Raw genomic sequence first — 24,818 nt, forward strand, 5'->3', positions numbered from 1 at the left:
AGCAGTGCAAACTTGATCTGAAATAAGATGTGACCACTGGTTTTCCCAGAAAGCGAAACTAAAAGAAAAACGGGCGAAAATTTGATCCAAATGCTTTGCTTTCAGCTAAAAGCTACCTTAATCTCATACCCAGAATTTCCAGGTTTTCTGGCTTGCAGTTGACTCTGCGGGAGAGAAATTCTGTGACAAAAAAAATACAAGTTGAAAGGCAAAGCCATTAAGGGCAGCCAATCAAAATGTTTCCCTTTTTTCCCACTTCTCCTATGTCTCTTCTGGACTAACCGCAGGACAGAGAGCCGGGGGACTCTGGGCACGATATTCCTATAAGCCATACATCTGACTTTCGCCAGATCATCTAACTTGACGGTGAATATAAGATGGGAAGGAATAAATCTTTACGAGCCAAACGTCAGGGATGACCCGTGGAAGCATTGAGGCTAGGTTCAAACTTGCTAATTTAGCATTTGGGCCGAGCCAAATAATTTAGTTAAGGACGGCCCGGAGCCTCCTAATACAAAACTACTTTTGCGCAGTTTATGACTATACGGAAAAAGCAGCTCTTAACAAAGGCTGTTGAAATCCAAAAAGAAATTTGGAGGTAGCTACGCGTTTTTTTAGAGATAATTAACGAACAAAACTTATAAAAAGCTTACGCCCTACCTTATAAAATACATAACAATCTATAACAAATTATCCTCTCAAAAAAGCAAGGCTGATTTCACGGTCAGGGAAATATATCTTTTCCAATATTTCGAAAGGCACGGCCCTTCCTCTTCAGGGTTTTTTTTTTTAAAAAAATTTAGACAGTGTGGCAAAAGACGTTATAATTTAAAACAGTAGGCTAAAGTTACATAAACAGGAAATTTGAAAATGCAACCTGTCAATAGGCATGGGCAAAATAGCTCACGTTGCAACGCAGAAAACGAAAACAAAAAAAAAATAAGAAGAAATTTGAGAAAGCAGCATATATACATTATAAGGAGGATGAATGACTGAAAATATGTTCATGTCTCATCTCTACTGTTTATACCTAGGGGTTTAACGAGCGTCGCAGAACAGTTGACAAACAAACAATTCTAAACCTACTACAGTCTCAGAACATTTTCTTTCTAACAACCATAACGCTTGTGACATGCTACTTATTTCTCTCGAACTCGTCAAATCTAATCGTGACAGTGTAAGCTAGGGTGCTTACCACTTACGCAAATCACCCGGGTGGAAATTTTCGGCATAAATACGAAATGATTTAGCTTGTTTTAACAGAAGATGGATAGCATGCAAAATATATGAACATCAGCTGTAAATCCTAAAAGGGGCAATAAAAATGCATCACTTTGACCAGAAGCCTATAATTTCAGAAGTACTCCAAATGGACAGATGCGTACCATTTGATTTTTCAACTGGAATTTCCGGGTTTCCCATGTAAATGGTAAGCACCCGAGAGGCATACCTCATCGACAGAGGTCAAACTCTTGGACCCCAAGTGTTTAAAAAAATAAATAAGAGAGAGATGAGAAATGAACATGAGACATCAAAAGTTAAAGAGGTTGACGCAAATGATTTGCTACAATGTCTCAATGTTCTCAATTCTAAGAATATTTATAAGGGAAAATATCTTAGGGATGCATATTCCATATCACATAAATTTTAGCCCAAATCGAGAACCTGCATGTGAATTATTGCAATGTTTAGTTTATGTCAACTCTAGAAACTATCGAGTCGGATATCGTCGCAGTATTAAAGTATTTACTTAGCAGGGGCGGATTTAGGGGGGTGGTGGCGAGAGAGCTACGCCCCCCCCCCCCCTCCCTATTTTTCTTGTATATTTAAAAAGTATTTGTAACCGTCTTTCGAATGGTATTATGCAATCAATCGTTTTAAAAAAATCTTCTTAAAGTCTATCTCCTGGTCACAAATGTTCCCAGAATACTGTACAGCAGAATCTCCACGAATGTGAATTTTTCATTGCGGTGCCTACTCCAACCAAAGTTGGCCTTCGTTCAGTCTCCGCTTCATAATTGTGAGAAAACTCTTTATTTTTCGTATTAGTCATCAGTATTACGCTACCTTTCCCGATATCAATTTTTGCTTGCATGTGTTACATTTACCTATGTTAGTCCTTACTACTAATGATTTCACTGCAGCAGGCAGGCAGGCCTAATGAGTGGCACGGCACGGACGGACACATAATGCAAACAAGAATAGAGATGATTCTAGGAGTTCGTGGGCAGCAACAGTGGTCACAATAAAAGGTGAATGGAACTGCTTAACTGAGACTGAAAGTACGGGACAAACTAATATTTTGCTAGCTAGTAGCAAAGACCAATTAAGATCGGCTACTTCATCGATACTTGTTCTAGTTATATCTGTCATATCTGCTGGAAGCTATACTATGGTCTATAATAGATAATTTATCTCACCTTATCGGCTGTCGAATGTTACTGCTGAAGTTCGCCCAGTCAGTCTTTTTCTACTGACTATGACGCTTTCGATATCCCCACCGCCATTCCTCTCACGCTGAAAATGAATAATTAGATAATTTGGATGAGTTGTCGTTTTAAAGCCCGTGACAAATATGCCTCGACAAATCAAACTTATTGCAACATTTGCCCTATGTGGTATCGGGAGACGCCGGTATCCGGTTAGCCTCCCACGCGGTCGGTTTTTCGTTGTTGTTGTTGTTGTTGTCTTTTTTTTTGTTTTGTTTTTGTAGGGAGGGAGGGTATGATCATAGGTTAACGGTGAAATTGCTCAAAAACCTGTGCCATAGCTCAGTGATAAATCAAGTGATTAAAAATCACGTTTTTTGTTGTGACGTTATTTTGGGAAGAATATTGCATTCCTTTCCCAAATGTAGCACCAGAAATAAGTTGAGCAATATCTAATATACTATTATTTATTTATTGATAACAAACCAGAGAGATTTTGTCGCGATTTAGGCATGGCAGTTTTATATTTTCTTGCGGTCGGTGGTTTGATGACGTGAAGGCGTTAACGGTCGGGAAAGCACTGGACACTGAAGCAAAACTGGCTGGCTCGACAGGCCATGCTTGAAATAATAAATAAACCGCCAAATTCAAAAGGATGGATAAATTTGTTGCATTTTGATATTATCATTCGTGGACGGTTTGCCTCGATTACGGCATGGCAAAATGAGTTCGAAAGTCCTTTATCCTGTTCTCTTTGTTCTCTTCGCTTGCTGCGCGACAGCAACCGCAGTATGTGGTCAATTCTGGAGGTCAAAATGACGATTCAGATTCAGACGTGAAATTTAGCCAGCAGAATTGACCTTCGTATACTTTTTACGAGATCAACAAGTAAAATTACAAATATTAATTTGGAGCATCTAATCGCTAAAAAATTCCTAAGCTGAATAATATTGCCTTCCTTCTCCTTTTCATTATCGCAGCTATCGTGACAATGACAACCTCGTTCCCAGGGTTCTCGCTCTTCCTCCCTCGAGAATGGAGGAAGAGAGAGGAACGTAAAACCAAATGTAAGTTTGATCGCACAGCTAAAAACGATAATTTTATTGCCCAATATTTCGGTTAGACAAAACTAACCTCCTTCAGGGGCTGCAAAAAGCGAAGTAAAAATGGAAATAATTAACAAATAGATTCCATTTTGCTGTGCGTCTGTACTCTGATAACGCACAGATGACGTCAAAACGTGGTGAGAACAAAGAAGTACGCTACGAGCCGCAGGCGAGTAGCGTGACTGATGTTCTCACCACGTTTTGACGTCCTCTGTGCGTTATCAGAGTACAGACCCACGGCAAAATGGAATCTATTTGTTTTATACAATAACCAAGACATTTCAACACATTTCGTGAGCGAGCATCGCGTTGCCTGAGCTGAGTCAAAATCTTTCCAGCAAACTCAGTTTTAGACTACAACACACATGCAACTGTGATCTTCTAAAGAGTATAATCCGAAAGAATTTCACTAACAATATTTTCAAAACTAACCTTTATTGCAGAAGGAAATCCTGACCCCAAAATATTACAGCATGTTAGTCGCTTTATTGCGATTTGTAATCGATTACCCGCCATTACCGGATTTAAACTAGGTTCATGGGAAAAACATCCTGCATACTGCTAGGATTTGAATGTCGAACGTGTTGGATATGAAATAAATGTGATGGTATATTTCCAGCCTGGTCAATGATTTAGAATGATGGTAAATTTTGTCCTTCCTGCGGGACCTTGTAGGTTCTGCAAAAAATTCCCCAGTCACTTTTTGTCTATCCCGGTGACTTGTTCTGTTGTAATATCCCAAGTCATGTTTGCCGAAAGCGGGAAAAAAAAATCGTAAGCCTTGATCCTCAGGACGCGATGTTTCAGGTTGATCAGTCGCATTTGAAAGGCTTCGTTATTTCGTTTTAGGTTGATATGTGCAAAATGTTTTTCTTTTAACTAAGTTGTTTTTCTTCTGTAAAATGAACTGTAAAGCTATCTGCAGCAAATGAAGAGATGGAAGTTAAATATTTGTAACGTGCATGTATCTGAAAGGCAAAGGAAGAACGAATTAAATGAGAGACCACCGCAATTCTGTACGCAGCTTAAGCAGTTGCGGAAAAAATACAGATTTTCTTTTCTTAACTCATTAACTCTTTTCATTTCTCTTTATAATTTAACTTAACAATTATTTCTACGATCAAATGATTTGGCCCAGCGCATGCATACGTTATAGTCCCAATGTTACAGCCATAATTGATTTTATTTGAGTGGCGCGAACTAAACTCTCGGCTAAATCTGCATGGTCATTCCCATGACTACCATCACGTTCTTAACCTTTAACCCTGAAAGCAGCTATAAAACCACTGAGCTGCCGGTAAGTTCTAGCTTCCTTGTAGAGCTCCCTCAAAATGGACAGCAAAGTAGAACATTCAGACCAAAATGTTCCTTTTGGGCCAGCAAAAACAAATCTTCTCACTGAAGACCAGGCAGTAAGAAGCGTGGTGGTGTTAAATATATCACGATTTGCAGTGGAGGATGCGGATGATATCCGTGCCGAGGTCGTTAGGTATTTCGAACAGGAAAGAAATGGGGGAGGAAAAATCGATTCTGTCCAGTTTCCTGATGGAGAACTAGCTATTATCACCTTTGATAGTAAAGAAGGTTGGTGAAACACCATTTTAAATCAAAACAGTAGTAAGGTAACATCGACTTGCTTACTTTTAACAAAAGAATATGCTTACTAAAGCAAGTTTATCTTGTACGCTCTTTACGTAAATCAAAGCCTCTTTAGTGGAACAGAAAGTAAACTACTGACACTTGCGAGCAATAATAGGACAGTCTATTCGTGTCTATAAAGTAAGCGCCTCTGAGTGAAGAGTGAAGTTTTACCATTTTGAAAGTTTCAATTTTGGTTTCAGTTTCGCTATTGTAGCATGGATATAACTGTCTGTCTGAATTTGGCATTTTCTGTACTCGTAAATACCCCAATTTTCGATTGAGAAATATAAGCTTTTAATTTGAGAAGTAGTACAAATGTGAGAGAGCTCATCAAATCAAACCGAATGTGCGCATGTCGTGCCTCTGAGTTGTGGCCCAGTTGTAAAATATATTCTGTGTCTTCGTTTCCACCACAGTTAATTGAGGAACTGGTTATGAAACCTTGCCATGAAAACAATGGTTCTGCAATTTATGTTGGAAGGGCCGCGACCCTGCACAATCCTTTGTTTCAACACAGCTGAATATCTTAACAAAAACGTCTCGATTGGTCAGTTGCTCCGCAACACATTCCAAATTCTATTGTTGTTTGTGCAGGGTCAGGGCCAAAAAGGTAAACAAAAACACTTAACAAAGAAGTTTGTCAGTTTCATAACCATTGCCTTTAATTAACTATGTTTTCCACGAAATGGAAAATTTGCACAATACTTGTTGTCAATCAAGGTGTGAAGCTGTTTCGCAAGGTTGCATTTTCTTTCGGGATAAGCTGTGTATCTGGCTTACTGTATTTTATGAAACGAAACGAAATGATGACTAAACCTGTAGAGCGCCACACCAGTCAGATTTCTGTGTGTGATAAGCTAAAAGAGGGACAAAACACCGGAAGTGCAGAGTTTCTAAACTTTACCCCTCAGTATTCTCTGCAAGACTTCTGTGACGTCATATTACATTAGCGGTCAAATAAATTGTCGGGCGAAGAAGTGTCGATGACATCGCAGGGAAAGGGGTTCATCTGTCATTTGGCCTGATTTGTCGGATCGGATGGTGTGACATTGTCACAAATGGAAAACAGAAATATTATTAAAGTTAATTTATTAGTGAATGTCCGTATTTAGAAACGAGATGGATTTTCCGGGAAAGACGAATACATTTTCGCTCCGAATATGTTTTCGCTTCATCGCGTTTTTGGCTCTAGTCTTAGCCAGAGAAAGAAATGGTTTTCTCTCTCGAACCGACTTGTGGGTCAATTTATAATAGAAAATTAAGTTGCTTTTCGAACGAGATGGGTAGTACTAAAACATCAAACGCCGGAACGCCGCAATGCCGGAATGCCGGAACGCCGGAATGCTAAAACCCGGAACGCATAAAAAATAAATAAATATAAATAAAAAACTCGAAACTCGGATGTTATAGGATCCAAAAAAAATGTTCTACCCGATTACCAACACTAGGCGTTGGGTTTTTGCGTGTCAGATTTGTGGAGAAAGATGAAGTCTCTCTCTATAGCATTGCAGCTTTAATATTAAAATACGAAGGGAACCTTCTGATGTTTTAATATAGCTTTTAAAGTTTAAACTTTTAAGATTAAGCCCACGCAGAAAGGATTTTTTTTATATTTTTAGAAAACCGTGTCACTAGTAGAACCGAGTGAAGATAACTGAACCGTACGGAAACATGGGAAGGGACAGACAGACGGAAAGAGGAGTGAACATAAGGCTGAAACCACTCAGGCCAATGAGAGACTAACCAAATAATCAGACAAATACCCCGCGGACACCCGCCAAAATGAACAAACCACATAACCGAAAGATCAGCATAAGAAACCAATTGCACGGTTGTAATTAATTTGAAAATGGGCTATCAGTATATGCATCATTATTTTGTTTAATTTATTAACAATATATCGTTTTTCTTTTCTTTGTGTGTCCGATCAATGGAGAAAGATAAAGCCTCTCTCTTTGTGTGTCAGATAAGTGGAGAAAAAAGAAGTCTCTCTCTGTAGCGTGACAGCCAAAAGTATTAAAACATGAAGGAACTTCTTCGTATCGCTTTAATACAGCTTTTAATTGGTTAAATTTTATTGTTTATAACATTTAGCAAGAAAAATAGCAAGAAGAACTGGGCAAACGGAGGAACAACTGAAGAAACCCAAAGCGCAAACGAACGAACAAACGGAAACCCGACAGGGCCGTAGCTAGTATGAGGCAAACCGAGGCACTTGCCTCAGTCATTGTTGACAAATCCACAAACAGTTAAATAAGTAAAAAAAAAATGTTAATGCAACATGATATTATGTTGAATGATAACGCGAATCAGGCAGTGCCCTGAATTACAGATGAGAAAAATTAATTAATCAAAAATTCATGCTAACCAGGCAGCGGCTTCCCAATGAAAACTGTCTTGTTTTCATGTGTTTTTCCGCGATTTCTCGAGTCTTCTGTCTTCTCTGATGTGAGTGAGAAAAATCTATCAAAATGCAGCGTTCTATCAACAGCTTTTTTCAAAGAAAGCGGAAAGTAGTTGCTCTCATAACATGCTTTCAGTTCTTCTCAATAATCGAACCAAAATTTAACCTTGTTTTGGCATTACTAGTATTCAGCGAAGCAATTTTGTCTTTCATTCCATCTAGTAGAGATGGTGGTGTCAATGAAGAAGCCACCGGAGATGGTCGGAAAGAAGTTGTATAGGCAAAAACCGGACAGGCGGCAGCGCCACTAAGCACAGGAAGCTGTTCGTGCGAGCCCAGCTTAAGCGCTCTCCGCAGGTTGAAGACCAGGTGCCATTCATCGATGGGCTCTAACAGGCCGGCTGAATGGCCTTGCATTAGCCTATGTCCACAGCGAAATTCCTGTGGACCCGCTCGAGCCTCTACAGCAGTGGGATGCTAGTGGGTAGAGGCGAATCGCGCTGGCATTTAACAGCTAACTTCGTTGCCATTTAGAAACAAAAATCCTGAAATAAGAAAGGCCGAGACCAGGTTTTATGAGCCTGCGAGACTGAGCACCCCCCCACTCTAATAAACCCTTCTTTTCACGAAACCTCTGGTCAGGGAAACCTGTAATCTCGTACCCAGATCGCCCACATTTCATTTCATCTCACATTTCGACATTCCCGAACCGACGACTGAGATCGGGGTACGAGATTAGGAAACCTGGTTTAGGTCGTTGTTTTCTAAGGCCTTCCTATAGAAACAAACCGCCAACAAACACATTAAACAGCCGCATACACTGAACACAGAGCCCCTAAAGTAGCATTTAAATAGCTCCCCCCCCCCCCTCCCAAAAAAGTTACCTCGATCTCTAGATCTAGATGGCCTTAAGGGCTCTAAGCGGAATTTTTGTCAAATAAGGTTTGATCCCAGTGTTTTGTTTAAACGTAATCATCATAAAGACCCTAAATTGCTAGGCGGGAAATTCAACCATGGATATTGGCTCAGTCCTCATTTTTTTCTGGCTACGGCCCTGCCCGAGCGAACGAAAAACCGAACGGGCGAACGGATAGCCGAATGACCGAGTTAACAATCAAACGGTCCACCGAGCGCTCGTCGGCGAAAACGAGCGAAAGAGAAACCGAGTGAACAAACCCGCGAAAGTAGATGGACAGCTGAACGACCGAGTGGAGCTCTTTTGTTTGCAGTCATAAGCGTTTGTTGGGATTGATCTTCTGATATTCTAATGCAAACTTAAAAGCGCTTAACTTTTCGGAACGACTGTGAAGCGATGTAGCTTTAGTTAGAATAACTTAAATGTTAAGTAAATATTGAAAATCTTACGCACGTATTTTAGTGAGCTCACCAAAAAGAGAATTAAGAAACAGCATAGATTGACAAAAGCAAAACAAAGCTCCGTCTGCTCAGAAGGTCTGTCATTCTCGTCAGGGGCACACTGAACAGACCCAATAGAGAGTTCAAAAAACGCCAAACAACGAAACTACGAAGGAATTCAAATATGTGAACGTTACGGCGAGGGAGGAAATTTTGAAAAAATTCAGGGTGAATCTCTCTACCACACGTTTCAAACTCTGGCACCACAGGATACTGGGGAAATTTTCCTGTTTGACTTGAAGTATGTTATGGGTTTTAGAAAAACAGGTTTTCGTTAATTAATTAATTAATTAATTTATTTATTTATTAATTAATTAATTAATTAATTAATTAATTTATTTATTTATTTATTTATTTATTTATTTATTTATTTATTTATTTATTTTTCATGCGTTCTGGGTTTTAGTATTCCGACATCCCGGCATTCCGGCATTCTTTGTTTTTGTACAACCCGAACGAGATCAGTCGCGTACGAGTCGCCTCTCTGTAGCGGGAAAATGGAGAACACGTTCCTTGCGAGTGGTTTGGACTGCAGAACTCCGAAGAAGCGTTTGCAGTGGCTCGGTCGTCCGAATTTTTTATGAGCCTCAGCTTGTTGAAAATCAACAACGTGGATGTCGGCGAAAGCAGAGCGATCATTGGATCACCGAAACGCCAAAGAATCGCCATTCTCTAGAAGGATTTACAATTCTATCGCCACAAGGTAAGGCAAACAAAAAATTCAATACTTTGTAAACGCCCCCAAGGATCCCACTGCCTTCTACATTTAGAGAGATGGACACCTTAATCCTGAGTAACATTAGATGATGGTTCGCTTGGGCCGTTTTCCAAGAAAAGAGAGATGCGAACAGTTTCCAATCTTGCACTTGAGGATATAGACGATGGTTTCCACTCAAGTTATGGACGTCTGGGAGCAATTCTGGATATGCAAAGTGGGAAATGAAAAATTTTGACCACCACTCAAATTTGGCATGCAGATAGACCTTCAGAGGGGATGTTCCAAAACGCCATTTATTAACATCCTTACTTCATTGTTGCCATGGTAACATCAGATGTTTGTTGGCACCACAAACTCCAATTTGGAACTCAGAACCTGCTGTGAAAAGTGTCAAATGCAAGACACCATTTCTTAAGTCTATTAATGCTTTACAACTTAAGACTTACACCTTAAAACATTTATTCGAATATGCAAAAGTATATGTGGCTTTTGTTTTATCATTCGTAAATAAATTAAATGGCTAATGAAGTAGACAGTGTTTCGGCCATTTTAGTTGACGGGTTAAACAGGCAACATATTTTTCTTGAATTTCTCTAAAAGTACATCAGTTCTAGAATTGAAACTATATTGCTAGTTTAGAGTAGACATTGTTATTATTAAATCTGTAAAAATTTCTGCGGGGCCGACTTATTTCATTCCTAGGGCGAAAAACAAAAAAGGCTATAAAAGCGGATTTTCCATATTTTGACATAATAACTGAACCCGTCGATTCGCCAGTAAAACGTTAAAAAACTGAAACGGCCTTGTATTTAAAAACACATTGCGTACTGGTTAAATTTCTGATAAATCCATCTCTTAATGACCGTTATTTTTTAAACAATTTCAAGCAAAGTAGAGCTTACTTTCCGGTTTTGTCCAACTCTTTACGTTTTGACATAAGTTGAAGGAGTCGTTGCTTACTACAAATCATTCCAACTGTGCAAAGTTCAAGATTTCTGAACCTTTTCTTGCTGCTCATAGTTCGACCTCTTGTTTCTTTCCGTGCTGTAAACTCAACAAATGTTAAAAGTTCAAAGTTCATTGTCTCTAGGTCACAAAATCATCAAATCTGGAAGGGCGCATACTGGTTCTGCCACTTCGAGTAACAACAGTCTGTTGTGATTGAAAAGTCAAAATCTCTTCTACTGCAGTACACTTTCGCTGAGGAGCATCTGTTACAGCCGTTTTGGTGCGGAGTGTAGCGACTTCTGGAATATTGGTACCAGTGGCTTGTGGTCTGTCTCCACTGTCGTTGATTCTCTTCCATGCAGGTACTGACTGAAACGGCTACATCTGAAAACTTTCGCCAAGCACTCTTTTTCTTTTTGTGCATATCGGCGCTCTACAGCTGACAATGACCTTGACGCAAATGCCACAGGCTGCCCGTTCTGAGGAAGCGTGGCTCCCAAGCCAGACTCTGATGCGTTGCATTGGATGGTGGTTTCACTGGCTACGTCATAGTATTTGAACACTGGTGTCGAGCTGATCATATTCTTGATGGTTTGGAAAGGTTCTTCTTGCTGACTTTCCCACACAAACATAGCATTCTTCTCGGTTAATTTGCGTAGTGGTTCAGACACTTCTGAAATTTTTGGCACAGACCTGGAAACATAGTTGACACATCCTAGAAGGCGTTGAACTGCCTTCTTGTCGTCTGGTTGAGGCGTGCTTGCAATGGCCCCCACTTTCATGGGATCTGGCTTCAGTCCTTCAGATGTGAACGAATGGCCTATGTAGGTGACTTAGTCTAGCCTCAACCTCAACCTCGTCTTGTGTAACTTCAAATTCATTCTGGGAGCACGGTCCAGCAAGTTCAGTAAATTGCTGTCATGATCCTTTAGGGCATCTTCAATATTTCCTCACTGCCATTACAGGATGTCGTCTGCAATATTACTTCTACACCATTGAGACCTGCGAGTGCTTCATTCTGACGACGCTGATATTCTTCGGGTGCGCTCCTGGTACGTTGTGGCATTCGTAAATACCGGTACCTGCCAAATGGGGTCCAGAATGTAGTGAGCAAGGAGCTTTCTCTTTTTAGCTTTACTTGATAAAAAAACCATCCTTTGCATCTAAGACAGTAAATACTTTAGTTTTGGCTAGCTTTGGCAAAATTTCATCGTCTGTAGGCATTTGGTATTTTGGCCTCTTGATAGCTCGATTTAAATCTCGAGGGTCTATACATACTCTTAACTTTCCGGGTTTCTGCACTGCTACTAAGCCGCTTATCCAGTCGGTCGGCTTGGTTTCGTGGATGATGATCCTTTGCTTTTCCATCTCATCAATCTTATCTTTTCCTTAAAGTGCCCGTAACGCAATTTTTTTTATTTTCTTATCTGAATCTTTACATCACGCGAAGAACGTCCGCGAAAAAATTTTTCGATTTGCATGAAACGCGAATTTTTTATGAATTTTACAAATCTTGAAAATCCTATTTTATTGCGGCCCACCCGCCCCGCTGATGAGAATGCCTACAGGCTCACATTAGGGCCACGTGACATGGTCTGTGACGTACATTCAGGAACTCTCGAGTCTATGCACTCACTTGACCTTCAGTAAAGTACATTCGCGGCAGAAAGAAAATCGTCAGATTCACCGGCAGGAAGGAAAAACTTAGCTCCAAATAAGTATATTCCATGGACACCTTAATCCTGAGATTTCTACATGTAGTTTGAAGGGGGTCTGAGTTTTCTAGGTCTGAGTTTTCCAGAATTGGGGGGTCTGAGTTTTCTAGGTCTGAGGTCTGAGGTCTGAGTTTTCTAGGTCTGAGTTTTCTAGATACCCCGTGTTAGTGGATGGTAAAGTTCTCACCTTGCATTTTGCATACGCGCTCTTCATTATCATCTGTAAAAACTATGGCCAAGCTAAGTACTCACATACATTCGAACGAATTATTCATCGCGCAGAATGCCTGGACATCATGAATAATTCATAGGCACTGAAGCGGCAAATTCGAATGCGATCGCGCTTTGAAGAGCTATAAATTAGAGAAGAATGGGCCAAACCTAGGCAACTAGGGTTCACAAAATTCACTTTCCCGAGTCTCAGAAATGATAATCTCAAGGTTCACGCACGGCTTCTTGAAAATCAAGGATTGGTCTACAATTTGCACTAAAAAAGAATGAAATTGAGAAAGTAGAAGTTTTATGTTTTTCCACTTGAATATACAGTAAATTTTGCAAATTTTCGTATAGACGGTCATTTTGGAGAACTGTTTTGGGAAAACTAACATACCTACTAGACTTTCACGCACGGCAAATGGCAGACGAATCTTTCCTTGAAAAGAATCCGTTTTAATTTCGAAAATTGGTCACGAGGAACCTTTATGTTTTTCAGTTTGAAAATTGTTGGTCGTAGTTTTATTTGAAAATGGCGCGTTCAGAGCTGGCGAGCTATTGTTTTCAGCCCAGACATGAATAACAATACATGTCAAATGAAACAATGCCTATCGTTGAAAACCACTCTGCATGAAAAAAATATTCTTAACTACCGCGAATTTTAAAATTGCCATATGCATCAGCTGTTTTACTCACGATCTACGGACAAAACAAAGATGACAGCATGCGCGACCAATAAATACAATAGTGATCGGGAGCTCTTTTCAGAGCTCTTCGAAAACCCGCTCCGTCCGTTGTTAATTCACATCGTGCCGCCATAGGTTAATGTTATAAACTCTGCTTACGATTTTCAACTGAACGGAGAAGGTATATGGAATTCATTGTGGAGGGACGTTTGCGGGAAACCGGCCAATTTGTTCGACCATCCTTTCCTTCGCCTAAAAATTAGAGGAATCTGGTTGCGAGCGCGAATGTTCTAGTTAAAGCTTCTCTTTTTTCGCAACAAAGAAAAGGCACGCGCGCGTGAGTTTTTTCGAGCATAAGCTACTCAAGATTCAGGCGCGACAGGTATATTCGCTTTATTTGAAAATCGATATTTAAGTTTTCGTAGGTTCGAATGCCTGCGAAGGCGCCACATTTGTTGCCGTGGGTTTGGCGGAAGGTAAGACTTGCCCTATTCAGAATTAGTATAAAGCAGGCCAAACGGCCTTTCAAAAAATTCGATCTGTTATACTATTGAACGTTAATACACTTGCTGCCGGTGCGCACTTATTCAGCCATACTGCAAAGGTGCGATATTAGGAAACAATAGAATGAACAATAGCTCATGTGGCCATTGTCTTTAAGCTCCGACCTGACAAGTTAATGAGCTAAGCGGTATTCCCTGCGGAGCACGGCGCGCGTAGATTTGGACCAATGACAGTCACTCAGTTTACGCTTCACCGCTAATATTACAGATCTATAACTTTTGCCGTGCAGTAAGTAAATGTCCCCCAAACAATAGGCATTCTGCGCGATGTTCCACGTAGATGTACTTGTGGTAACTGTAGCCGTGATCTGCTAGCAAATATCAGCGAGTGCTACTGCTGCAAGGAACTCGAAGGCAATTGGGAAACGCTGACTAGCGACACTGTTCTCGCGGAACTACAGGAAGGACACGTGTTGAACTGTGATAATAATAGCTTGTCTCGTTCTCTGAAATTTCGGCCGTAAATTTAATTCTAGGATGGAAGTTGTTAGCTTGTCCAATGAACAGGTTAATTTCCTTTTTGTCACTGTCCCACACTTTACGAAATCCATTGTATCTTTTAGGCGCATACGTCTTGCGAAATGTTCGAATTCTAACAAGAGTTGGCGTCTAATGTAATTCGTGTCTGTCACTGGTGTCGGGACAAATTTGAGCCCTTTAGAAATAACGCTAACAGGCTGTCGCTAAGTTGTTTGTTTGAAAAATTCTTCATGAATTTCTCGTGTTTTTCTCTTTGTGTCTCAATCCGTTTTTTAGCCAATTTTTTTCTGCGCTCTTTGCGCTTGTTATTTGTTTTGTGCCCTTTTTTATTTTGAACCCCCGTTGTGGTGGTTAGGTTTTCAGAGATAACGCTGTTATACTTTTCAACATTTTTATTGTTTGCAGAATTCTGCAACACATGTGTGTACAATATTTGTTTGAGCTCGTTGAATTCTTGCTGCAGTTTATCTACCTTATCAACATCGTCGTTTACAATGTTTTCTGCGTTCGCCGAGTGCGACTGTCCTCGCATCGATCTATTTACATCAGTGGTAGCATTTGTGCTAGTATTTTTTGAGAGCTTGGTCTCAACGAAACTTCGCGGATCTCACGATCTATGTGAATAAATACCAAAACAATTACGCCATATTTTATAAAACTTGCGACTGAGTTAACAGTGAGGTCAAACTATAAACCTTAGAAGGTTACAACGCTTAGAATGTCACAAGCGGGTGTGAATATTCAGTATCGAAAGCTTACCATTCGCTTTTCCCTGCTCCTCTTCGAAGGTGGCTCTTGGTCTTCGTCCTCCTTTCGCTTAGCTGTTTTAAAGGATAAACACAAACGCCGATGTCATCCTACTTTAGTTCACGTATTAAGTTTAAACCTGAATTCATCAGCCTTATGAAATCCTCGTCATTGAAGTACATCGAGCAAAAGGACGAGGTCTTTCCAGGCGCGCGTCCACATCTTCCTCCGCTCCGAGCATAAATTCGATCCATTTCTTTCGCCTCCTCAGTCTTTGCGGGCATGTGGTGCCAAAGAAAGGAAACCTGTGCATGCTTATTCCATTCGCTTCGTCTTTGATGTTTCCACATCTCGCTGTAACACATCTTTCCGGTATTTTCGAGAAACGTGCAGAAATACCGCGACTTGTATTCAGTGAGATCCAGAGAAAGGCTGAAGTCACGTGTTCCTGAATCTACGTCACAGCTCTTGCTAAACCGAGAAGAGACTAATGCGAATGGTGGGTCAAAATGGCGGCAAATTTGAACGTCTTATAAAATTCATAAAAAAATCGCGTTTTATGCAAATCGAAAAATTTTTTCACTGAAGTTCTTAGGATGATGTTTAGATTCAGATAAGAAAATAAAAAAAATTCCGATATGGGCACTTTAACTTTGCTTTGAGTGGTACTGGCACGCGTCCGGGGGGGGGGGGGGGGGTGGGGTATGCTGAACTTGTCTGATGTCTGGTGGTCTGATGTCTGGATCAATCTCTATGTGATTCTCCCCCAGAATGCAACCCAGACCAGTGAATACGTCTTCAAAATCTCTCATAAGTTTGTCAATTAAGAGGGGTTGGTAAATAATTTCACTGTTTAATGAGAATGAACTGGTCTGATCCTAGAGATATCCAGCCTTGCTTGATGCATGTGTTGCCACCGACGATGAGCCAAGGGGCGTTTTCCCAGATGTCAAAAGATATCTCGCATTTTAGCCACTGTTAATTAAAGCTGTCTGTGAAGGTGTAAGATCCCAATGGGTCAACCACACGTCCACCGTAAAGTGTTATCTTCCCACCACGGGGTCCAACTTGACTTCCTTACTCTGCAATATATTTAGGAGGTCGGTATAAGACATAGCACTACATGTTGCTTCCGTGTCTAGTCGAGTTGTGATGATAGGGTTGTACTCAGTGTCAAATGTGAGTGGTACCATGAAAGAAGATTTGCCCATGTTACTGCTAACAACTCCAACAGGTTCAGTGACAAAGATAGACTCAACAACTGTCAACAGAGTCAGATGCTGACTCACATGCTGATTCGCCACTTTCTGCATATCCTGCCGTTGACTTCTCAGGACTACACTCGCCCGGATGATCATAATTTATGTACTTTTCTTGTTTACTTTGCTTTGATTCATGTCCACGATTGCGACGACTTTGCTTTCTATTTCCAGGACTCTGTTTGTCTGCTGCAGGTATGGTATTTTGCGGATCACTCACTGCATCTTTAAGCTGCTCTTTGTGTTATCTAGATAATTCTCTTGCTCTCAGCGCCTCTATGCATCTTGTTAAACCGGGGACTGGGCGTTCCCGAAGTTGCCTGTCACGAGTAGCTGAATCTCGGGTACCGATAACTAATCTATCGCGAATTAAACTTTCACAAAGACCCTCATCAAGTTCACAAGATTCTGCCAGCTGGCGCAATCGCACAACGTACTGTAACGTAATATTGCCATCCTTGGCGGAACAATTTCCAATTCGTTGAAACATCGTTCTTTACATTCACAGGCGGCGGTCGCGGTATGGTATGGACTGACATGATGAAAAAGAAGCTTTGTATTCACAGATCCTAACACAACAGTTTTTTTGCAAACCAAAAGAAACGTTAAGTTCTAACATTTTCTGTCGCTTCATTTGGTAAAAATATACCTGGAGGAACAGAAACACTGGGGCATTAATTTGCCTGTGTCAATTAATACCTACCTAACAAAATAGTTTTTTTTAAACCAAAATAATTTATCCAAAGCCGAACAGAAACTCTATCAGCAGAGTTACCCTCACATCGCACCAGAGATTGTAACATAGGCGCAGGAGACCAAACACCTGCCAGCGATGTATATTCTCCCGCTAAAATGGTCAATTTTATTTGTGACAAAACTGGTTTAGTTTTAAGTGCCGAATTTGTCATTCTCAAGAATCTTCCCTTATCTTCAGAGCCAGAGGCAAGACCCAAGCTTGTTGGTTTTGTTTGTAAGTAACGGCAGCCAGATTTATGTAGCCCATTGGCTAATTTGACATTAATTTGAGAAGAGTAGATAAACGTTTCTCTTAGAGGAAGTGCGCATTGATTTTCTTTTGGAATAACTTGAATCTGTCATCTTTTTGTAAATTACTTGTCAACAGTTGATCGCGCAAAGAGGATGATTATAGTAATATATGGGATTGTAAAGTGTTGACAGTATTGTACGTTTTAGACTTTAAGTGTTGTATGTCTTTGAAATAAAGGGTTTTAAAAAAAAAAAAAAATTTAACATATTTTTCACCATTTATAGTAGATAACTTGATTCCTACAAGAGATGTTTTGTCATTGATAACTTTGTGTTATTGACAACCAAAAAGCTATCGATACCAATTTGCCTCGTCTGTGAAAGCCCTAAGTCCCTCTACGGTCTACGCAGATCTCGTTTCGTAAAATGTACAGATCTTTAAATTTAGAAACCCTGGTGTTTTATTCCTCCTTTAGCTTGTCACACACAAAATCTGACCTGGATAATATCTACAATATGAGAGTCATTCAGTTAATACTTTCAGTTGAAAGTTACACACTAAATTCTTCACATCACTGATCAATTTCTTAGAAATGATGCCTTATTCTAGACCAAAAGCTACCCTTCATCGCGGCGCATACCCATGTAGCTTATAAATGGAGCTACCAACCCCCCTCCCTTCCCCCGCCCACACACAGACACACACACCCAACCCTCACCAGTCTTACCGGCATAGCTCCAGGGTTCTCAAAGACACTCAAGTTACTACGGTAACGACCATCTGGTTATAGACACAAAGGAGGGTCCCAATGGGGGGATAGCTTTGACCGTTGACGGTTAAATTTTACCGATTGATTGGTGGAGGTTAAATTTTTAGGGCTTTTGACGGTTGACGGTTATCTAGGGGAAATTTCTTACATGGGTTAAAGTTAATACTAACTTTTGTGTTTTTTAATATTAACAATTGTGTTATGGAGGTTGTTTTGTGGTCAGAAATACGCTATCAATGTAGTAAATCATTAACATTTTTAAACCGAAAGTACCTCCATGCTGAAGTTAAGTTGCGGTGTCATTTTAAACGCAAATTAAGTGGAAAGGATCATAAACTGAGTATATTTGGGAAGTTTACCAGTTGAAACGATTCTTTGAGAGCCAGAAGTACGGGATGAACAGCTAAAATAGTTTTATTTGAAAGACCTTGAGACCGTTTGACGGCTTTAGTTATAATAACTGCTTTTTTTGACGGTTGATATTAAAAATTGTCCTTTTATTACGGTTGACGGTTAAATTTTAGGCTGTTTGACGGACGGTTAACCCCATTAAGACGCTCTCGGAGGAGAAGTCTCAACGGGGCAGCCCCTCGAAGGACACCCACAGTTCGCACTCTGTCAGCTTTTTTATCTCCCTGCAATTATGGACAGTCAGAGGGTGATTACAGTAGTTGGATTTCGTAAAACATCGAAGAGTTAGTAAAGGTTATCTGCTAAAAAGTAACAAAAGTACGGCATCCACTAATGAAGACAACACTTAAAATGTTTTTTTTTTCCTACCTGGCCCAGTGGTGGAGCGTGTCCTGAAAGGTTCTCACTGCTGTTTGGGAACGGAATCGAAAAAGCTGAAGCTTCGCAGATATATTGCTGAGGATTTCCGTGAGGTAACGATAAACATTGAATTTTCAAAGGTGAATCTTTATGGAACAAGCACTCGAAGTCACGAAAGTCATATTCTATTTCCAATAATTGCAACCGCTATATGTCATTGTCGTTGTCGGTGTTCTTCATTGTTGTTGTTGTTGTTGTTTTTGTTGTCGATGTTGTTTATTGTTGTTGTTTTTGTTTTTGTTGTCGCTGTTGTTCATTGTTGTTGTTGTTGTTGTCGCTGTTGTTGTTTTATCAGAGTGCACCCGTGTGTGGGTAACCTTTCGTTACTCTCACCCTTTAAGATGGAAGTTGAACTAGCTTTTTACCAGAAGAATAAAACAACTGTTACAATGCGGATTCTCTAAAATAACCTACGGTTAGCAAAAGTTAGCTTCACGAACCAGTGTAACTTGCTCTGCACACTTTAAAAAGATCGTTTACTGTTTTCCTATTAAATAGAGCATGGTATTTTCACACAAGCAAAATACCTGGCTCGTGTAAATATAATTTACTATTTTTAAGTTTTTCGACTTTTCATGGCGCTTTTAGAGGGGAAAAAAACAACAACAATGAAGTCTCATTTCCGGGGGTATCGAGGCATCAAATAGGTACATCTTTTTCTTTAATATTACACCAGTAACCGTGTTCACGTGCTTCGAAAAAGCGCCGCATTGTTGTTGGTAGGCGCTAAATTGGAAGCAGCAAGTTAAAATGGTAATTGATTCTTCCTTTGATCGATATTTTTTGTTCTTTTTACTAAGGCCCAACAAGATACTTTAGAGCGAGACAGTGATTTAAAGACGAGATGCAGTATCCAGAAAACTGACTGCATGCAACCAAAAAATCAGCTTTCAGTTCATGTCCTAGACAATACATTGGAAATTGCTTTGTTCCGAGGATGGTTGGCCGACCAGCGAGTGGGTGCCATTGTTATTGAAGCTAACGAACGTCTTGGAGACGTTGGTTTGAGAAGTGCAATTCTAATGAAAGGTGGCCCTCAGGTAGAAGATGATCGCCGTAGAATATTGTCAGAGCGGAAGATACGTAATGTTGGCGACGCTTTTTATACCAGTGGAGGCACCCTCCCTTGTAGATACGTCATCCACACGGTTGGACCGGATGGCAGAACGTATGAGAGGGAAAGTTACACCTTACTTCTTCGACGAGCTTGTTTGGAAAGCTTTCGTCTAGCAGCGAATTTGGAGCTTTCATCAATTGCTCTCTGTCCAAACATCAACTACAGTTTACCTCAAGAGCAAACTGGAGTTTGTGCTCAAGTTCTGTTTAAAGCAGTGGAAGAATTTAGCTCAAATGCTGGCACTCTTCGTGAAGTGCGCATTGTAATTTCTTCTCCAAAAATAGCAAACTTCTTTCGCGAAGAGTTTGCTAAGCGCTACTCTTCTTCCAATGAGGCGACGTGCAAAACGATTAACAAAGAAAGAACTATATCTGACGAGAAGGAAAAAGGTCTTCACAGCATTAACTCAGGTAAAAGCTGATCTTGTCAATTAAAACAAAAACATATTTAACTATCAGATTAATATAGCTTAAAGGTAACTGTCACGACAAAATCGAAACAGATAAGAAAGTTTAAGGGTAGACACACACGAGGAGTAGCAACTGCATGAAGCGGATAAAAATGAATTTTGTCAACCCGAGTATGCGACTTTCGACTTTCAAGCCGGGCATTAATAAGCATGAATTAAACCCTAATCAAAAGTCGAATATAGGATCGCGGTCTATTTTGAGTTTGCAATTAATTTTCTTCAATGGACGCTTGACATATTTTTTACTGGTAAGTCTCCGGATAAGTTGCCACTTAAGCTATGTAACTCTTGAATTTGTGAGGTACCTTTCCACAAAATGCTGTACTAAGTCTTATCTTTTCAATATATATCATGCAATGTTTGTTTCAATCACAGGAGCTAGAAGAAAGACCTTTCCAGCAAAACCAAGTTTGGTTAAGGTAAGAAGCAGAGTTGTAATACCAATATACCTCTTCAGTGATATTTGACGGAAAAACAAGCGATATAAAAAGCGAACAACGCTTTGACGTCTTCATTATTCCATAATGAATTTCAAAGGTCAAAAACCGTTAAAAATCGATGTTGATGATGATGATGATGATGATGATGACGGGCGATGATATTGGTGGAATAAAATGTGGTGATTAAAATAAGAGCGCTACTGAGACGAAACTGCCTTTTTTCAAATTGTGGCCTTAAAACAGTGCACGTTTGCTGATTAATGCAACCATCAACTCCCTCCTCAACCTCGTTCCCAACGGAAAAGCCATGGGAACGAGGTTGCTTCCTCCTCTACCCCACCCACCCCTACCCTCTCAAAACACTACTAACACTACTCAGGCTGGGTATTAGTGTCACCTGCCTGCATTATCTCTTGTACACGTTCTTTAAGACGGAATAAAGTAGAAGGTTAACAGATACTAAATGTTTCAAATATACCATATTTCTCTTCCCCCTCCTCCCCCCCCCCCCCATCCCCCTCCTCCCCCCCCCCCCCCCCCATCCCCCTCCACCTTTGAGGTTCCTATATGATTTAAGGACTATTTCGGCCTGCACTTGTTAACGAGTTTCAGAATATTTTATCACAGCATTAAAACGGCAACTGTCCTTGAAATTAGTGGAGAGAGTTGTAACTAAAAGTGTAAATAGGGTAATCTTAGAAGAACTAGAGAGGATGAGTAATTAGTATGTGTGGTCGCATGAAGCAACTTACGACTGGCCCATTCTCTCCTGCGCTTTTTTTTTTTTTCTAAAGAGAGGAAATGTAAACAGATACGGAAGCCTTCTAATCCTGCAATTACCTTGCAAAGTTTTTCATCTGTGCAGCTTGAAAATGTGGTTGTTATTATTCATGAGTTTTTTCCGGAAAGTAAGGTAACAATTGCTTCAACTTCAATCTGTACAGATGGACTTGACCCTCGAGGGAACATCAGGGGAAGAGAAGAAAGCAGGAAATGCATTAATAAAGGGAGTGAGGCACACAAGAGATTGTTACAGTGAGCTGGTAGAGAGACTGGAAAAAGATCTTGTGCAAATGCGTCAAACACTCGATAACAGGGAAAGATCCATTGACGAATTACAGAGAGCATTAAATGAAGAGAAGCAAGCAAGATCTCTGGTGGATGAGGAGTTGAACCAAACGAGAATAGCTTCTACTGAGCAAGAAAAACGTTTAACAAACGAAGCTGCACAGATGCGTAGAACGATCATTGACAAGGATCAATTGGTAGATGAAATACGAAAGGAATTAAACGAGGAACAGAAAGCTAGAAGATCAGTGAATGAGGAGTTAAAGCAAACAATAGTCGCTTACTCCGAAATGGGAAAAAGATTACAGAATGACCTCCAACAGATGAATGAAACGCTCGATGCAAGAGGCAAAGCTGTAGATGACCTACACAGGAAATTAGAGGAAGAGCAACGAGCGAGAGCTGTAGTGGATATAGAGTTAAACAAAGCGAGAACTGCTTACACCGACTTGGAAGAAAGATCACAAAATGATCTTGCGCAAATGCGTGCAACTCTTGGTGGCAAAGAGAATGCTATTGATAAACTACAGAAAGATTTAGAGGAAGAACAGCGAATGAGAGCTGCAATAGAAAAAGACTTTAGCCAAGCGACAAATAATCATTTGCAGTTGGAAAAAATGTGGGAAAATCAAAATGAGAAGATGCATCATTCACTGAATGAAAAGCAAACAACTGTAAATGAACTACAGAGAAAATTAGACCAAGTGATAACTGCTTACGACAATGAACTTGAGCAGATGGTAATAACGCTCAATAACAAGGAAAGAATTATAGATGAACTAGAGGGAGCGAGAACTACATTGGATGAGGAGCTGCTTCTAGCTAGAACTGACAACACTAATCTTCTGCAAAGATTACAAAATGAACAATCGGACAAGTCAAAAGAGGCAACGGGTCCTTCATCGTCGTTTGGAAGAGATACATAGGCAGAATACAGCCTTGGAAGGGAGACTAAGAAATTTAGAACGAGAAAGGAACACCCTCTTGCCCACGGTGAGGGAGTTGCAGTCAGCTTTATCCAGAGCACAAGAAGCAGCGGTTCAGTCCCGAAACTGGTTCATTCAACGTGAGGAAGTTGTTATGAGCGAAACAGAGCTGGGCCGGGGTGGCTGGTGTAGAGTGCGCCAGGGTACGTTTCGTGGTCTTCAAGTTGCAGTTAAAGAAATGCACAATGACATTAGGTCTGGTTACAATCAGGCACTTTTTGAACAAGAAATAAGCATCCTGTCAATATGTAACCATCCGAATCTCTTACAGTTTATTGGTGCTGTAAACGACAATGGAAATCTTTTGTTTGTTACTGAAGTACTCGACAAAAGTTTGCGACAAGCATTGTCACCGCAACAACGTGCATTAAATCTCGAAGAGATACTCATCCTAGCGTTAGATGTCAGTAGAGCTTTAAACTACCTTCACCTTAACAGACCACGCCCAATACTCCATCGAGACGTCAGCAGTGCAAACGTGTTGCTATGGAGACGAGATAATTTTTGGAGAGCCAAGCTTTCTGACTTGGGATCGGCGAGGTTTATGCATGAGCAAATGGATCCATGTCCTGGGGCGCCAAGTTATAGCGCACCTGAGACCCAATCTGCTCAACAATCACCAAAGGTAAAAATATAATATTTCGAGGACAAGCCTTGTCAGTGAAGCATTGTCAAATGTAGAGTTTAAGTTTAATGCGCATTGCCAGAAAGTTTGAATCCTTTCAGGGCGAACATTTGATCAGTGGAGAAGCCAAATCTAAACGACGTTTCTTAGTGAGTCAATAAAACGTGTGTGCTAATCAAATTAACACCTATCACTCTCTTTACTGGTATATAAGCAGACAATTGGGTGCACACTCTGATAGCTGAATACGTCAAAACAAGTTTTATAACCTAAGAAATGTGTACCACCTAAGAAATGGAGATATCAGCTGATCTTGTGTCCCAGTCGCTTTGAGTCATGATTCGATTATGGGGTCTATCAGAGAGGCCTTTGTTTAAGCCTGCCCAAACTATATCATAGTTATTGAAACACCGAAGAATCCACTATTTCAATGTACGTACAAAAGGTCTAGCGTTAACCTGTTTGAGGTCAGCAAGGCGAGAATATCGATATATCGATATTCTCGCTAAGTAGATCAATCTTGGATAAGTAGATCAATCAGGTATATCAATAAATCAGGACGGATGTTCGTCATATTCGAATACCTCCAGGTTTCCTAGCTAACTCTCTTTATTGGATCACCTATCACCCATTTTGATTTTGAATGGAAACGTTACTTGGACAGCATTTAATCCCAAGAGCTAGGTATTAGCTATGCTCAAACTTACGAATTCCTAGAGAAGAGCTCTTTACTTAGTTTGTACACTAAGCGCTATGTTCCATCTCATCAGGTGGATGTGTACAGTTTTGGTTTATTGCTGTGTGAAATGTGGATTCGAGAACTTCCGGATCCCGTTAGGTTGGACAATCAGATTCGCGGGGTTAGTGGTGCTTTGGGAGGCCTCGTTCGGCGGTGTGTTCGACAGGATCCCAACGAACGCCCTGCAATGGATGAAGTAGTAGCAGAGTTGGAGCAGCTCCTGTCTACCAGAAGGTTGTGATATTTTTAAAAGATATTATTAGATAAACAGGAAGAGTATTCCTTTCACGAGATTCCCTCGTCTGGAGTTATTTTATTCATGCCAGTAAGTCAATATTTTGATCACAGATTACACTTTTTTAACGCGTAGTGAACAATTGTATATTCTTTAGTTAGGCTATTTAGTTTAGCCCTGGTCATACTTTCTAAGATGTCTTTTTTAGTATAGATAGTATTTTTAT

The 24,818-nt window shown here is 40.3% G+C and overlaps 2 protein-coding genes across 2 annotated transcripts; both read left to right on the forward strand.

The window, feature by feature from the left end:
* Positions 1 to 4,834: 4,834 nt before the first annotated feature.
* Positions 4,835 to 23,065, forward strand: LOC146473653 (uncharacterized). The gene is made up of 5 exons (XM_085118341.1): positions 4,835 to 5,119; positions 18,872 to 18,966; positions 19,714 to 20,440; positions 20,875 to 20,918; positions 21,884 to 23,065. Exons 1-5 carry the CDS (start codon positions 4,867 to 4,869, stop codon positions 22,931 to 22,933), a joined length of 2,169 nt encoding a protein of 722 aa, XP_084974467.1. The 5' UTR covers positions 4,835 to 4,866; the 3' UTR covers positions 22,934 to 23,065.
* Positions 23,066 to 23,087: 22 nt separating this feature from the next.
* Positions 23,088 to 24,598, forward strand: LOC146473654 (uncharacterized). The gene is made up of 2 exons (XM_085118076.1): positions 23,088 to 23,618; positions 24,389 to 24,598. The coding sequence occupies exons 1-2, from the start codon at positions 23,088 to 23,090 to the stop codon at positions 24,596 to 24,598; spliced, it is 741 nt and encodes a 246-aa protein (XP_084974202.1).
* The last annotated feature ends 220 nt before the right edge of the window (positions 24,599 to 24,818 follow it).

Source organism: Pavona decussata, unplaced genomic scaffold, assembly GCF_977016875.1.
Source record: "Pavona decussata unplaced genomic scaffold, jaPavDecu1.1 SCAFFOLD_93, whole genome shotgun sequence".
NCBI classification, from domain to species: Eukaryota; Metazoa; Cnidaria; class Anthozoa; order Scleractinia; family Agariciidae; genus Pavona; species Pavona decussata.

Coding starts and splice junctions, on each gene's coding strand:
- LOC146473653 (XM_085118341.1), top strand. CDS start 4,867: ATGGACAGCAAAGTAGAACATTCAGACCAAAATGTTCCTTTTGGGCCA. Junction 5,120..18,871: donor CACCTTTGATAGTAAAGAAG/GTTGGTGAAACA, acceptor TACCTGGCCCAG/TGGTGGAGCGTGTCCTGAAA. Junction 20,441..20,874: donor TCTTCACAGCATTAACTCAG/GTAAAAGCTGAT, acceptor TTTCAATCACAG/GAGCTAGAAGAAAGACCTTT.
- LOC146473654 (XM_085118076.1), top strand. CDS start 23,088: ATGAGCGAAACAGAGCTGGGCCGGGGTGGCTGGTGTAGAGTGCGCCAG. Junction 23,619..24,388: donor CTGCTCAACAATCACCAAAG/GTAAAAATATAA, acceptor CCATCTCATCAG/GTGGATGTGTACAGTTTTGG.